The following is a 14961-nucleotide window of genomic DNA, read 5'->3' on the forward strand; positions in this document are numbered from 1 at the left end:
CCTCAATGCTCTCTAGAGCAGCCATTTCCCATGTTGGGTCCCAGGATTGTGCTGACCTTAGAATAAGTTCCCATCATCCCCAGACAGCATGTTCCAGTGGTTGGAGATGGTGGGAGATGTAGTCCAATGACATCTGGAGTCCCAAGGCTGAGGAAGGCTGATCTAGCCCAGGGAGCTTATTTGAGATGCTCCTAAGATTTTACCTCCAAACGTTTACCTCCAAAGATCAGAGGTGATGTGAGGAGGAAGAGGGAAAGGCTTTTGGCTGATGCTGTATTGAAACTTTCTGAAATGGTGATGTAATTTCCTCATAATCATCCTTGTACTGCTTTAAGAGCATTTAATAAAAAAAAAGTTGAATACAGTGGTACCTCGGGTTACATACGCTTCAGGTTACAGACTCTGCTAACCCAGAAATATTACCTCGGGTTAAGAACTTTGCTTCAGGATGAGAACAGAAACCGTGCTCCGGCGGCGCAGCAGCAGCAGGAGGCCCCATTAGCTAAAGTGGTGCTTCAGGATAAGAACAGTTTCAGGTTAAGAACGGACCTCCGGAACGAATTAAGTACTTAACCCGAGGTACCACTGTATTACATTTGTATCCCACCCTTCTGCCAAGCAGCACAGGGCAGCATACCGTACATAGCGCCTCCCCAACTTGTTAATTTTCACAACCGCTTTGTAAGGTCGGTTAAGCTGAGAGATGGTGATGACCCAAGATTGCATCCTGAGCCTTACAGCGGATTAAGGACCTGAACTGGGACCTACTGTATTGTGTAAATGTTGTCTCAGTGTTCCTTAGAGCTGCACAGTGCATGGGCACATATGTGAAATGGTGACCTATCTGTTGGATTTTGGGACAGCAGAAAGTTGCAACCATGATCTGTGCCTTAAAAAAAACAACGCAAGAGGAGCTGATTGGTAGTGACTAGATAAAGGTCTACTTAAGAAATATTAGGGGACAGGGTGGGTAAATGTTGCAGAACACCCTTTCTCTGCCCTAGATGATGTTGGATTGCAAGGCAGTTACATATAGAAATGCTATCTGCAGCTGCTTCAAAAAAAAAGTCTGTACTTGACCACACCAGCCTCTTACGTTTTCACAGGGATCTGAAGAACAGCTGGAAGAAGCCATCCAGGCAGTACAAGAAAGTAGTTTACCGAGAGTACCTAGACAGCTCTTTCACTCAGCCACAGGTCCGTGGAGAATTGGACGAACACTTGGGCATCTTGGGACCATACATCCGAGCACAGGTTGATGATGTCATCATGGTGAGACACTCAATGTGAAATATGGGAAGAGCTGGAGGGTGTCATCTCTCATACTTAAAGTGGGATTATAAAAACAAAAATAGTCTATCCCCCCTCTACATACATTTGTTTAGGTCTGCATTTTACCTTACATATCATGTCCAGCTCATATCATTGTAAGAAAAGCCTGGTGTCAGCACCTGGAATTCTTAGGCAACTACAAGGACCCCAGCCACCTAGTAAGGACCCAGTGCTTTCCACTTAAATTCCCTACAGTGCCCTTGACAGAGCTTTGCTCTGGGGCTCTGTGAAGAATTGAAATGGCAACTAGACCCAGCCACTTGGCACTGATCAGCATCCCACTGACATACCGTCCAACATTTTCATTTAAAAAACAGGGATTCATGTCTTCCAGGATGTGCTCCCTGTTGAGTCACGTGACCCATGCCACAATCTTGCCCTGGAAAAAGTGCTTTTTCCAGGGTGAGAGCGTGGCACCCAAAATGGTCACCACAATCTTACTCCAAAAACCAGGATGTCCCATTTTTTTCCCAAGACGCTTGGCAGTTTTGCACTGATAGAGACAAGGACACAGCCCAGGGCTCCTGCAGACCTCGATCCACTTTGATTGTCCATAACAGGTTAGTAGCCGCACACTTTGTGTTAAGGACTCAGGGTCAGCTCTACCATTAGGCAAAATGAGGCAGGAGACAAAACTTTGGATGGCAGAACTATATGTGCCACATGAACTGCCCTGTGCCACTAAGCTAGCCTGCTGTCAGATGCCCAACAGGACACTTTTTCATCTCCAGTGTCAGCTGCCAGTTCAGTTGGCTTTTGTATATGGAGTGGGAAATGGGGGGAAACATATCACCTTGTCTTTCATCTCAAGCAGCAAAATTTCTTGGGCTGGTCATGTATAGGAAGAAGGTCTATGGATGCAGTGCGGGGCAGGGCGTCATTACAGTTACCTGTGTAAGATTACTGCTTTTTTTTTTTTTTAAGTTATTTAATTACAATTCTTCTTGGTGAGTGATTGGGCAGATTTCTGCCTTTGTGCATTAATATATCCATATGTAAAAGGGCAAGGTACTTAAGAAAACCAAACTGATCATTTAGGGAGGGGGCCAGTAATATGCCCAATGGGGCCAGGCCTCCAGGGTTACCCTGGTAGTTTTGGCTCAGATCAGCCTTCCTCAACCTGGTGGCCTCCAGGCATTTTGGGCTACAACTCCCACCAACCCAAGCCAGCACTGGGCCTATAGTCTTCCAGCTTAAAAGGTGATGACCCCAATAGAGTAAAGAACAGCTTGAGTTGTCTTTGTTCTTTATCCCCCTTCCCAAAAGTTAACTCTCCTCTTTGCACCTGTTCTTCCCTTCCTTCACCCAGGTGACTTTCAAGAATCTGGCTTCCCGCCCATACTCATTCCATTCTAACCTGCTGCCCTATGAAGGAAATGGGGAGGAAGTAGAGCAGCCCATCCAGGACTCTGTGCAGCCGGGTGAGGTCCGAGATTACTCCATCAAGGTGTTGTCACACATGGCTCCTACAGCCAATGAGTTTGACTGCAAGGCATGGGCATATTTCTCCAGTATTAGCCTGGTAAGTGGGTAATGCATGCTCTCCTGCTGTTTATATCAGGGCATTTCATGGGCTATGACAAGAGGGCTGGCCAGACCTAACAGCGGGCACCTTGCAAAGATTAAAAAGCGAAGTCTCTTCTTGCAAGCTGATGAAACTTAATGTGCAAAACAAGCAAATTATATCTGCATACTGATGATTTGATTTGATTGTCATTTAACACAAGGCTGTCTCCACGCAACTTAGATCAAGTTTGAAAACATACAAAATTGTTAAAAACAGCTACCATCATAAAAAAAAAATTCTAACAAAATATAAGCAACCAAATTAATACATTAAAACACCAGCTTCTATGGGATGGGGTGAACTTACCAAGAACAGCGTTAAACTCAGCTGGATCAAATTCCATCCAATGCGTAGTTGAAGGGGAAAGTCTTAATGCAACACCAAAGGATGTCAATGGCTGCAACAGGCCTCACTTGGAAGAGCATTCCACAGGCAGGGGGCCACACTTGAGAAGGCTCTTCTTTTTTTTCTTGTTCCCCGAGTTCTATCAGAGGGAAGATCTGCATGTGCTCTTGTCAACAGAGGAGGTCAGTCATGGCTAAGGATGGAAAAAATAGATTCAGTTTGCATTTAAATATGGATTTAAATGCAAATTTAAATTGCACTTTCTGAAACAATATCCAAAGTGAAACACAGCCAACTTTTCAAATTTGCACTTCTCCAAATCTTGTAATGCGGTTCCCTACCCAAGTAATGTGTACAAAAATGCATACACCAGGATAAATATAAATGCATATATTAGTGAAAATAGCATGCACAACTGCATTATATCTGGGGAAATTGCTTTGCAAAAATGTGTATACAGTATTAGGCAAAAATTACAAACAAAATGTGTATTTTAGGGCAGATTTGCACTAAAATACTGATAAATATTCATGATGACATTTTATATAATATTCATCAGTATTTTAGTGCATATATTTTAGTACACACACACACAAACACTGATGTGGAAATGTAGAGAACTAAACTCAAGGCTGGGAAAAACAAAACCAGCAGATTTCCCCATTCCTAGTCAGGTCACAGAATGTTGCTTTTCAAGATTTCAGGCAGAAGCCCTTCACAGGCTTACCTGGCTTGAACCTGGAATGCCATGTGTGCAAAGCATGTGTTCTCCCACTGAGCGACACCCCTTCTCCTTGGGGTTCCCTTTCCATAACTGCAACTCCTCATCTGTTTAGTTAAGACATCTGAGGAAGTTTGCCACCGATGGCTCTAGGACATAATTGTCCTTGTTACTTCCATCAGCATCCCCTTTGCTTTCCATGCTCCCATTCTAAGTGGCATGGGCGCAAAGGGAGGACTTTGAAAATTACATCTGATGTGAAAGTGGCCTTGTCCCGCTTAATATATAGTAAGGATTGCAGCCCATCTGGGGAAACCATTAAATGGAAGGTGCTATTGTGGCAGAGAAAGGGAAGGGAGCAAAGAAAGGGAAGGAAGAGAAGGGATGAGAGCTTCATACATGTCAGCTTTGCATAGCTATAACTGGATCTGACTTCTAAGATTTCAGTTTTTATACCAGACTTGTAAGTAGGCCCACAGAAAAGTAGCTAGCTTGCAATTCTTTCTTTTTTTTACACCCCCTGTATACTGGTCACAAAGGAGGGGAAGCTTTATTCTCCAGGAATCTGTCTAATCCCCATTAAAAGGTGAGGCTTCTTAGCCTCATAATCCAGGTTGACATGGCATGAACATGACTCTAAGCTGGGGGTAGCCAACATGATGCCATCCAGTTATTGCTGGACTCCAACACCCTATCAGCCCCAGCCAGCATAGCCAATGGTCAGGGATGATGGGAACTGTAGTCCAGCAATGTCTTGGAGAGCACCATATTGGTGATTTCCGTATTTGCAGTGCTGCTGGGGTACAGGAACTGATATACCTCACTTCCACCTGCCCTCAATTTTCAATTCTAGGAGAAAGACCTACACTCTGGTCTTGTTGGACCTCTGATTATCTGCCGGCCTGGAGTACTGAGCACAGCATACAGAAGGCAGCTGGCTGTCCAGGAATTCTCCTTGCTCTTCACCATCTTTGATGAGACCAAGAGCTGGTATTTTGCTGAGAACCTTGAGAGGAACTGTCTGCATCCCTGCCACATCCAGACAAATGATCCTGCCTTTAAAGCAAGCAATTCTTTCTATGGTAATAACCTTCTTTCCACCTCTTCATCTCTTTCCATGCTCCCAGTATAATAGGCACTGGGGCAAGGAGAGATGTGATGGAAATCCCTGCCTTTTCCCAAGTAAATCTACTCAACTCGTTGATGGAAGCTCCGTTCTGTGTCCCTCTGCTGTGTGATCTGCAGAAGGTGGCTGTATAAGATGGAGCCTTTTCAGAGGGGAACACCTAATGGCTCTTCCTGACTGTCGCTATTTTCAATCACATGCCAGTAAATTCAGATTCATAGAATTGTGTTGGCATCTGTCTGTCTAGGAAGAGAATGGAAGAGTGCGCCTTTGGTGGACTGATATGGACTGATATGGGACAGACATGTTTTCTTGCAGCTGGGGAAGACAAATAATAGAATCGTAGAGTTGAAGGGACCCCCTAGGGTCATCTAGTCCAACCCGCTGCAACCATACCAGACACTACTTAGCTTTGCAAATGTCTTAGCAGCTTTATTGCTGTACCACTGGGAGGTTGTGCAATTAAAGTTGATTCAGAGCTCTTAGGGCTTGTCCATACCCCGGCTTAATGTGGATTGTGAATCCCTTGTGCATCCCTTAATTCTACCTGTCTGCGTGCTGTTTTCCTTCATCTGCTGTTGCTCTGCACTTTCTCCTCCCAGAATCCAGAGATTCCCTATGCAGTCAATGTAACTCTCCTATTTGGATTTTTAGAACATAGGGAATTGGGCTTTTTGCAACAAGGAAAGTGTGGGATATATGGTATTTGCTGCTTTTGTATATACTGCTTTGTTTTGTTTTATATGAAAACAATTGACTATATAAGAATTGTTTCATATGAAAACAAATGTATATATATCAGAACAATGGAAAACAACTGCATACATAAGGCTTTTGCTCTCCCTTTTCCCCATTCTGATTTTCCTTCTTCTTTTCTTCTCTCTGTTCTCCAGCTATCAATGGTTATGTCAGAGACAGTCTACCAGGACTAGTGATGGGTCAGCACCAGAGGGTGCGGTGGTATCTGTTGAATGTGGGTGGTGCCAAAGACATCCATTCTGTCCACTTCCATGGGCAAGTCTTTACTATCCGAACGGCCCAGGAGTACCGCTTAGGAGTCTACAACATCTATCCTGGTAAGCCATGAAATGGGTGTCTTTATACATAACCTTCTTGCCAGCTTATATCTGCCTTTGGAATACTATGGAATATCCTCAGGGGGAAAGAGCTCAACAGCCAGTGCCTCTTTTATAGCATTAGAGGACACATAGAGCAGTAGAGAGTCAGTGTAGTGTAGCAGTTAGAATGTTGGATTGGATCTGGGAAACCAGGGTTCAAATCCCAACTGGACCATGTAGCACGCTGGATGAACCTGGCCCAGTCACTGCCTTTCAACCTAACTTACCCCACAGGTTTGTTGTGAGGATAGAACTGAGGAGGGGTAGAATAAGGTATGCCATCTTGAGCTCCTTGTAGGAAAGGTGGGATATAAATGTAATAATGATAACAATAAACCAAGTAGAAGCCATGTACAGAATCATGCTAAATCATGTTTAGCTTACATCATGCTTAACTTAAACCAGGGCTTAGCAGAACTCAGTTCTTCAAATTCATCACTGTAGAATTTTAGGGCCGTATCCAACTTTGCTCTACTCTAAGTTGGCCCATTGAAATTAATGGACCTAGGTTAGTCATTTCCATTGACTTCAGTGGTTACTGCTCTAAGCAACAACTCTAATATAGCCCTTAAGAGTTAGAAGGGACATTGGAGACTATGTTCTTTCAAAACACATTTAAAGATAGCCAAGAACTGTGTTGTAGCATCTGGAAATGTAGATCATATTCCTCAGTTCCTTCACTCCAAGTAAGGATTGGGAGAATTTAGACTCACCCATTTTTGACAAGTCTCTAATATAATGTTATGTGGGGGGGGGGGGTGTTTGTTTGTTTGGTTTTTTTTTTTTTTTTTTTTTTGGTTGGTCCAGTCTGCATGAAACCCTGGTTCCCCTTCCAAACTTAGGATCCTGTATCTGAGGGTAGAATGTATAAGGGGAAATTTGCCAAGTCAGTTCTTTTGTCAAGGTAATGGCTTTGGCTGGCTAGTTTAAGCACTATCATCTGGCATAACCAAAAGTGTTGCTCTGTGCCATAGAACAAATGGATGGGCCTTTCCCTCACCCTCTTCTCTTAGCTGCTACATAGGAAGACAATAGCCAGAGTTGTATGTGGGAGAGAGCTGGAAGCAAGCTAGAAAACAGACTTTGGGGCTCTCATGGAATTTTAATTGGGATGCAATAGCTGTTGCAGTATTAATGCTGTAGAGCCCCTCCGTCCTATGCTCAGATTGCATGTATACACACACACACACACACACACACACACACGTAAATAAAACCATATGCGCTAAAGGCATCACAATCTCTGCTGATCTTCATTCAAAGGAAACTGAACCCTGGGTAAGTACCCTGGAGTCTCTCTCACTACTTGGAGATTAGCGTGGCAGGTAACAACAGGTATAATACGGTACCATCCACTTTACACATTTGAATCTGTTGCTGGTTTTTTAACTAGGAGAATAAACATGGATAGACATAGACAATGCTGAAGCCCCAACAGCACCCATGTAAACTAGGTGGCTGCTCTCTCCAGCTTTCACACATACTTTGAACGTTCTTTATCATATCCCAGAGAGAGTCTCTCAAAGGCTAACTTGCCCACAACATGTATTGTAACTGAAGCTGACAGAATGGACTGTAGCTACATGGAAGGCTGTGTAGCTCAGTGGTAGAGCATCTTTTAAAAAATAATAATAATCAGAAGGTCCCAGGTTCAATCCCCGGCCTTGCCAGGTACAGCTGGGAATGCCCCGTGTCTGAAATTATGGAGAGTTGCTGCTAGTCAGTGCAGATAATACTGACATTGTATAAAACAGCTTTCTGTGACCTTAACTCCAGTTCTACCGGAGTTCTACCACACACACACAAACACACACACCCTTAGGAAACAGCAGTTGTGAGTAACCTGGGGAAAGGAGTGCTACATCCCTGCTAAATCCTCTCTTCTGCAGATTCCTTGTTCAACTGTAGAGCTCAAAATGCTGCAGATGTGCTTTTTGAACACTGGAGTGTGCAGCAAGGCTGCTTGGCAAAGTGGCAGGAAGAAAAAGGGTGGAGCACTCCCTCTTTCTCTCCCCCCTTTCTCTACTCAATATCTCTTATAAGAAAAAACTGCTCCTTTTCCCTTATGGGGTATCCAAGAGTTGTGGTATCCAAGGGTTCCCTATTGGTAGGAGAAAATAACAGAGGCCAACCAGAGTATATTGAGAAGCAAAGTGGCTAGTAAGCCTGATCTCTATTGCAATAGAAAAATACTGTTGCAACATGGTCCACACTCCCCACACACAGGAGGGAGGAGAGAGAACCCTGAACAATGATGCACAAACCCTTATATAGACTTTTGAAACTGCCCAATCTGTAGCCCAAGACCACCCCCCCTGAAGCATCATACATACATCACAGAAGGATGTATACAGCAGAGGAGGTGATCTACAACAGAAATACTGTTTGCCAGAATAGCATCTAGATCAAGGGAAGTAATAGCGCCACTGTATTCTGCTCTGGTCAGACCTCACCTGGAGTACTGTGTCCAGTTCTGGGCACCACAGTTCAAGAAGGACACTGAAAACTGGAACGTGTCCAGAGGAGGGCAACCAAAATGGTCAAAGGCCTGGAAACGATGCCTTATGAGGAACGGCTAAGGGAACTGGGCATGTTTAGCCTGGAGAAGAGGAGGTTAAGGGGTGATATGATAGCCATGTTCAAATATATAAAAGGATGTCACATAGAGGAGGGAGAAAGGTTGTTTTCTGCTGCTCCAGAGAAGCGGACACGGAGCAATAGTTCCAAACTACAAGAAAGAAGATTCCACCTAAACATTAGGAAGAACTTCCTGACAGTAAGAGCTGTTCAACAGTGGAATTTGCTGCCAAGGAGTGTGGTGGAGTCTCCTTCTTTGGAGGTCTTTAAGCAGAGGCTTGACAACCATATGTCAGGAGTGTTCTGATGGTGTTTCCTGCTTGGCAGGGGGTTGGACTCGATGGCCCTTGTGGTCTCTTCCAACTCTATGATTCTATGATTCTAGGATACTTAATAATGGTCACTGATTGCATTACCTGGACAGCCTGGCCATTCTTTTTGCGATGGTTAATACTTTAGTTCCTGAATCCAGGTCACAGGCTCACCCTATTCATAAACAAATCTTCTTCTTTGGCAATCACTCGTAGCCGAGTAAGATTGTCTTCCATAAACACGGTTTTAACAATGAGTCCTTAAGTAATAGTGGAGGCCAATTCTGGATCCACACGTCCTTCCACAGTGCGAACATTGGTTTCCGGGTGGGAGTTGATCACGGTGTGGATTTGCCAAGCGTGCCTTCCTCTTAGCATGTTTCTCCCTTGCGTCCTGAGTTTGAGTGTTTTCAAAGCCTTTGGTAAAGGCTGTTCCCTAATTGGAGCGCTCACAGGCAAGTGTTTTCCAATTGTTGGTGCTTATACTACATTTTTTTAGATTTGCCTTGAGACAGTCTTTAAACCTCTTTTGTTGACCACCAGCATTATGCTTTCCATTTTTAAGTTTGGAAAATAACTATTCTATTCCGAACTTATACACAAATACACCTTTTAAAACAGAATTTGCAAGCAAAAAGACAATGGGAAGGCTTTCCCCATTTTCCTCCCTTACCGCAGAGGAATATTTGAGGTCACTGGGAGAGTCAAAATGGCTTCAGGATTGCTCTCCTGTACTATTTCAGACACATGGTTTATATACTTATGTATGTGTTTGCCTTGTACATCTATGAACATTTATTTTGTATTTGAGACCTTAGGATTGTTATAACACCTCTTAAAGCTGTTTCTCTTAGACAAAGAACTTGCATTTGCATGTAACATCACTTCATTCTGAAGAACCACCCTCTTCACAAGGAGAGTCTCCAATGCTCAACCTTAACTCACATGCAAAACTCTTCTTTCCTTCCTCTAGTGTTCAGCACCCAGTAGTGAATAACCAGCTGACCTTCTTTCCCCCTTCTGGTTGCAGGTGCCTTTGAGACAGTGGAAATGAGCCCATCCCACCCTGGGATTTGGCAGGTGGAATGTATGGTTGCTGAGCATGAGCAGGCTGGGATGAGTGCCTTCTTCCTAGTGTACGACCAGCGTGAGTAGCAAAGCACGACATTCATCTTCTTGGCACTTTGATTCTCTGATAGGGACAGGCTCGGATCTCAGTTTCTCTGTGCTGTGTTTCTGAAAAAGACATAAAAGGAGTGACAATACATTCCTAAGATCCAGATTTTTATCACTTAGCTCTAGCTGTTGATCAACCCTCACACATCTGCAAGTTGGACTGAAAGCTACTTTCAACATAAAGCTCACATTTGTTCCTTGTGGCAATCAGACAAAGAGCAGGTCAGGATACACTTAAAAGAACATTTGTAATGGGTGAAGAGATGAAAGGGAGAGTGCTGTTCTGTTGCATTTTACAGCAGGTAATGGGGAATTGGCTGTTGCTTATTGATAGAGCATCTGCTTTGCATGCAGAAGGTCTCAGTTTCAATCCTTGGTGTCTCTAGGTAGGGCTGGGACAGAACCTCTGGCTGAAACCCTGAAGAGTTGTTGCTAGTCAGTGCAGACTATTTTGAATTAGATAGACCAATGTCTAAGGTTCGGTGTATAAGGTAGAGTCGTTATTGCTTCTATGGATTTAATGACACCCCAAAAACCTAGGCAGGATTGAGATCTTTGCAACTTTAGTCCTGCCTTACAAGAGCAAGCCATCAGGCATTCCAAATATTAAGCTGGAATTTGCAATATATTACATGGTCTGGCATTCCCAGGACAGCTCAAAGCCCAGAATTTAGAAAATGTTATTTATAAGTCTTTTTTTAAAACACCTTTATATTTTCTCAAACTTTTCATTTCAGGGTGTCAAATTCCTCTGGGCCTAGCTTCTGGCTACATTGCAGACTCACAGATCACAGCTTCAGAACACTATGGTAGGCACTTGAATCTTGGTTTATTAATTGATGGAACACTTGTTTCTGCTACAGATTCTTGCCATCCCATTTAGGAGGAATGACGCATTCACCAGAACATTACAGCTCCACTGAATTCTGTTAGTGTCTCATATTTTGAAATCAGAACCTCCACACCATGACTCCTGGCTTCAGGTGCTTCCAGGCTCATCCAGGAAGCTCATCCAGACAACCTGCTTATTGTGCATTCATTGTGATTTGCTTGCACAAATATTATATGATGGCTACTCTTTTGCATGCAAAATGCCCCAGTTTCAGTTTCCAGCCTCTCCAAATAGGACTGGGAGAGGCTCCTGTCTGAAACTCTGGAAAGCCAGGCAGGGCTTGTGCATACCTTAGCTTAGTGTAGATTGCGAATCCCTTTTAATTCCCCCCTCTTCCATGAGGGATTCTCCTCCAGCCACACTTTCTCCTCCCTAAATCCAGTAAATTTGCTCTGTAAATCCAGATAGGAGTGCTACATCCATTGCATAGGGAATACCCAGATTTAGGGAGGAGAAAGTGTTGGATAACAGTAGCTGGAGAATGTCATGTGAAGGAGGGGGAATTAAAGGACTCACAACCCACATGAAGCTGAGGAATGGAGAGGCCAGTCAGTGTAGACAATGGTGAATAGATGAATTAATGGCCTGACGGCATAAGGTAGCTTCCCATGTCCCCTGGCCCTCCACTGAGGGTGCTTCCAGACTCTCACTGTTTTCAGGTGGGAGTCAGTCACATACTACCTGCGAATTCAGGTTGTGCAACTTTAATTATTACGAGGTCTTGTGCGAGAAACCCGCTTCCATAATAGAGATCGGACTTTTTGTGATGAGGAAAGTGATAGGAAAACACCCTGGAAAGTATGGAGGAGATGCTTGTTCTGATGTGGTGTCATCTCATCTCCCTGAAAACAAATCAGAATTAATGCTTATTAAATGGCCAGCATCTCCCTGCAAAAATATCAGAATGAATGATCAATAAACAGGTTGACTGGTAGCACCATGAGTCCTTGATATTTTTTAAGCGATTGGTGGGTCCAGAGTAGCACAGGCAGCAGAGTACTCCTCCATTGCTGGTCTTTCACTGACATTTCTGCTTTTCCGACCTGTCTGCAGTAGCACAAGCAGTGGTTCCTCCAAAGATGTGTGTAGGACCCAGAGATGTAGAAGATGTGCATGGTGGTAGTAGCTCTAGCTACCTCGCCCACTGCTTCCCTGCAGAGCTGGGTGACTTCAAACAAATGTTTACTTTTTAAAAAGGAGACCGGTGTCAGCCATAGAGAGCTCATCCTCCTGATGGCTTTGGCAACTGACCTGCCCATGCTGGCTTCTGGCACAAGGCCTAGATGGGCTCAGTCTTCAGGGACAAAATAGAGAGATTCAGGCTCCTGTTTACTTATGCATCTATGGGCACTCTTGAAGTGCCATGTTTTCCATGTGGAAGTTGCTGTTATTTGTGTCATGTGTGACTTTAGCTTTCCGCTCGTTCTTATTGGGTCCATGGAAATGTTACTTTCATCTGAGCATTCAGCAAATGAGTAGTGTTGTTGTTGTTTTTTTTTTTTTTAAAAAAAGTTTGGGAAAGACACCCAGAGACCAGAGGGATGGAGGATGACATATCCAGTGGACAAGACGAAGCTTTTCAGTTACCATTTGCACTATACATTTAAAGCAATATCATCCCACTTTAAGCAGTAACAATAATAATAATAATCATAATAATTTTTTTTTTTTAAAGTATTTTTGCCCCGCCCTCCCCGGCCAGAGACAGGCTCAGGGTGGCCAACACCAGCAAAATTACAATAAAAACATAATGGGGGAAAAACAATTTAAAATACAGGTTAAAATGCAATTTAAAATGCAGCCTCATTTTAAAAGTATCCCATGGATCAAAATCGTAAGGGGAGGGAAAACATAAGGGTCAGACTGAGTCCAAACCAAAGGCCAGGCGGAACAGCTCTGTCTTGCAGGCCCTGCGGAAAGATGTCAAGTCCTGCAGGGCCGTAGTCTCGTGACAGAGCGTTCCGTCAAGTCGGGGCAAGTACTGAAAAGGCCCTGGCCCTAGTTGAGACCAATCTAACCACCTTGCGACTTGGGACCTCCAAAGTGTTGTCATTTGTGGACCTTAAGGTTCTCCACGGGGCATACCAGGAGAGGCGGTCCCATAGGTACTTGGGTCCTAGGCCCTGTGTGGCTTTAAAGGTCAAAACCAGCACCTTAAACCTGACCCTGTACTTCACCGGGAGCCAGTGCAGCTGGTATAGTACCAGATGAATGTGATCCCGTGGCAAGGACCCCGTAAGGAGCCTTGCCACAGCATTCTGCACCCGCTGGAGTTTCTGGGTCTGCTTCAAGGGCAGCCCTGTGTGGAGCGAGTTACAATAATCAATCCTGGAGGTGACCATCACATGGATCACTGTGGCCAGATCAGGGTGAGAAAGCTAAGGGACCAACTGCTTAATACGGCGGAGATGGAAAAATGCCACCTTTGCTGTGGCTGCAACCTGCGCCTCCATGGAAAGAGAGGCGTCAAAGGTTACACCCAAGCTCTTGACAGAAGGCGCTGGCACTAATTGAGCCACCGCAAGAGATGGGAGTTGGCCCCCCAACCCTATGTCATCCCAACCCAGCCAGAGGACCTCTGTCTTCGAAGGCTTTAACTTCAACCGGCTCCCATGCAGCCATCCAGCCACAGCTTCCAAGCATCTGGTCATTGTGTCCGATGCCGAGGCAAGGCAGCTGTCCATCAACAGATAAAGCTGTGTGTCATCAGAATATTGGTGACAACCCAGCCCAAAGCTCCAGACAATCTGGGCAAGGGGGCGCATAAAGATATTGAAAAGCATTGGGGAAACGATTGCGTCGCGGGACTCTACACACCAAGGAGTGCCGCGGCGACAACTCCCTCCCTAGCGTCACCCTCTGTCCCCGACCTGAGATAAAGGACGCAGCCATTGTCGGACTGTGCCCTGAATCCCCACGTTGGCAAGGTGGTGGTCTAAAAGTTCGTGATCGACCATGTTGAAGGATGCTGACAGATCTAAGAGAATCAGCAGTCCTGACCCGCCTCGATCCAGCTGTCTATAGAGATCATTTGTTAGGGCGACCAAAGCTGTCTCTGTCCCGTAACCAGGGTGAAAGCTGGACTGAAATTGGTCCAGAGTCGATGTTTCATCCAGAAACCTACCAAGCTGTTTGGCAACTGCTCTCTCAGTCACCTTACTCAGGTACAGAAGATTCGAAACCGGGCGGTAATTAGATAGATCTAAAGGATCTAGAGATGTTTTCTTTAAGAATGGATGCACCACTGATTCCTTCAACTCCCCTGGGAAAGTCCCTGTGCCAAGGGACTGATTGATGATCTCACCCAGGGAGCCCGCACCTCGTCTGGACACACTCTAATCAGCCAGGACGGGCATGGGTCAAGGGGCAAGTGGTGGGCCTTCCAGCTCGAAGGAATCTGTCTACATCGGCAGGGAGTATCCAATCTGATTCTTCACCCAAAGAATCCTGGGAACTTTCCATTGGTGTTAGGAGACCACTACTCCCATTCAGAATTGTAACTTTGTGAGGGGAATAGGGGTCTCCTAACAACTCTCAGCACCCTTAACAAGCTACACTTCCCAAGATTCTTTGGGGGAAGCCATGGCTGTTCAAAGTGGCATGATAACTGCTTTACTTGTATAGTTTAGATGGGCCTCAGTCAACCTCTGGCCTCCTGGCCTAATTTGGTTCATGAAACCATTTTCAGCCAAACCATGCTGAACAAAAAGCTCAACAACTTTGCTGAAGCCTCACCCGAAGAAGCTGAACAAATGTTGGTGTTTGTCCCCAAAAAGCTCAACAATTTTGGTCAATC

At 44.7% G+C, this 14961-nt stretch overlaps 2 protein-coding genes across 7 annotated transcripts in view; both read left to right on the forward strand.

The window, feature by feature from the left end:
* The window catches only part of F8 (coagulation factor VIII), an 81112-nt gene that overhangs the window by 54645 nt on the left and 11506 nt on the right, over nt 1-14961 (forward strand). For 5 of the 6 annotated variants that reach the window (XM_081847843.1, XM_081847842.1, XM_081847845.1 and 2 more), the window contains 6 exons: nt 1107-1272; nt 2642-2854; nt 4819-5047; nt 5985-6167; nt 10128-10244; nt 11011-11403. In XM_081847843.1, the coding sequence (XP_081703969.1) occupies nt 1107-1272; nt 2642-2854; nt 4819-5047; nt 5985-6167; nt 10128-10244; nt 11011-11156 (1054 nt within the window). In that variant the 3' untranslated portion in view covers nt 11157-11403. Of the gene's footprint in view, nt 1-1106; nt 1273-2641; nt 2855-4818; nt 5048-5984; nt 6168-10127; nt 10245-11010; nt 11404-14961 lie in introns of those variants that run through there. The other variant, XM_081847847.1, reaches the window with a different exon arrangement.
* SMIM9 (small integral membrane protein 9) overlaps nt 11444-14961 on the forward strand; it is a 32396-nt gene continuing 28878 nt past the window's right edge. The window contains exon 1 of the mRNA XM_081848233.1: nt 11444-11447. The gene's annotated coding sequence lies outside the window, so the exon portion shown is untranslated. The remainder of the gene's footprint in view (nt 11448-14961) is intronic.

The sequence above is a fragment of the Podarcis erhardii genome (genome assembly GCF_964252035.2).
Source record: "Podarcis erhardii genome assembly, chromosome: Z".
Classification (NCBI taxonomy): domain Eukaryota; kingdom Metazoa; phylum Chordata; class Lepidosauria; order Squamata; family Lacertidae; genus Podarcis; species Podarcis erhardii.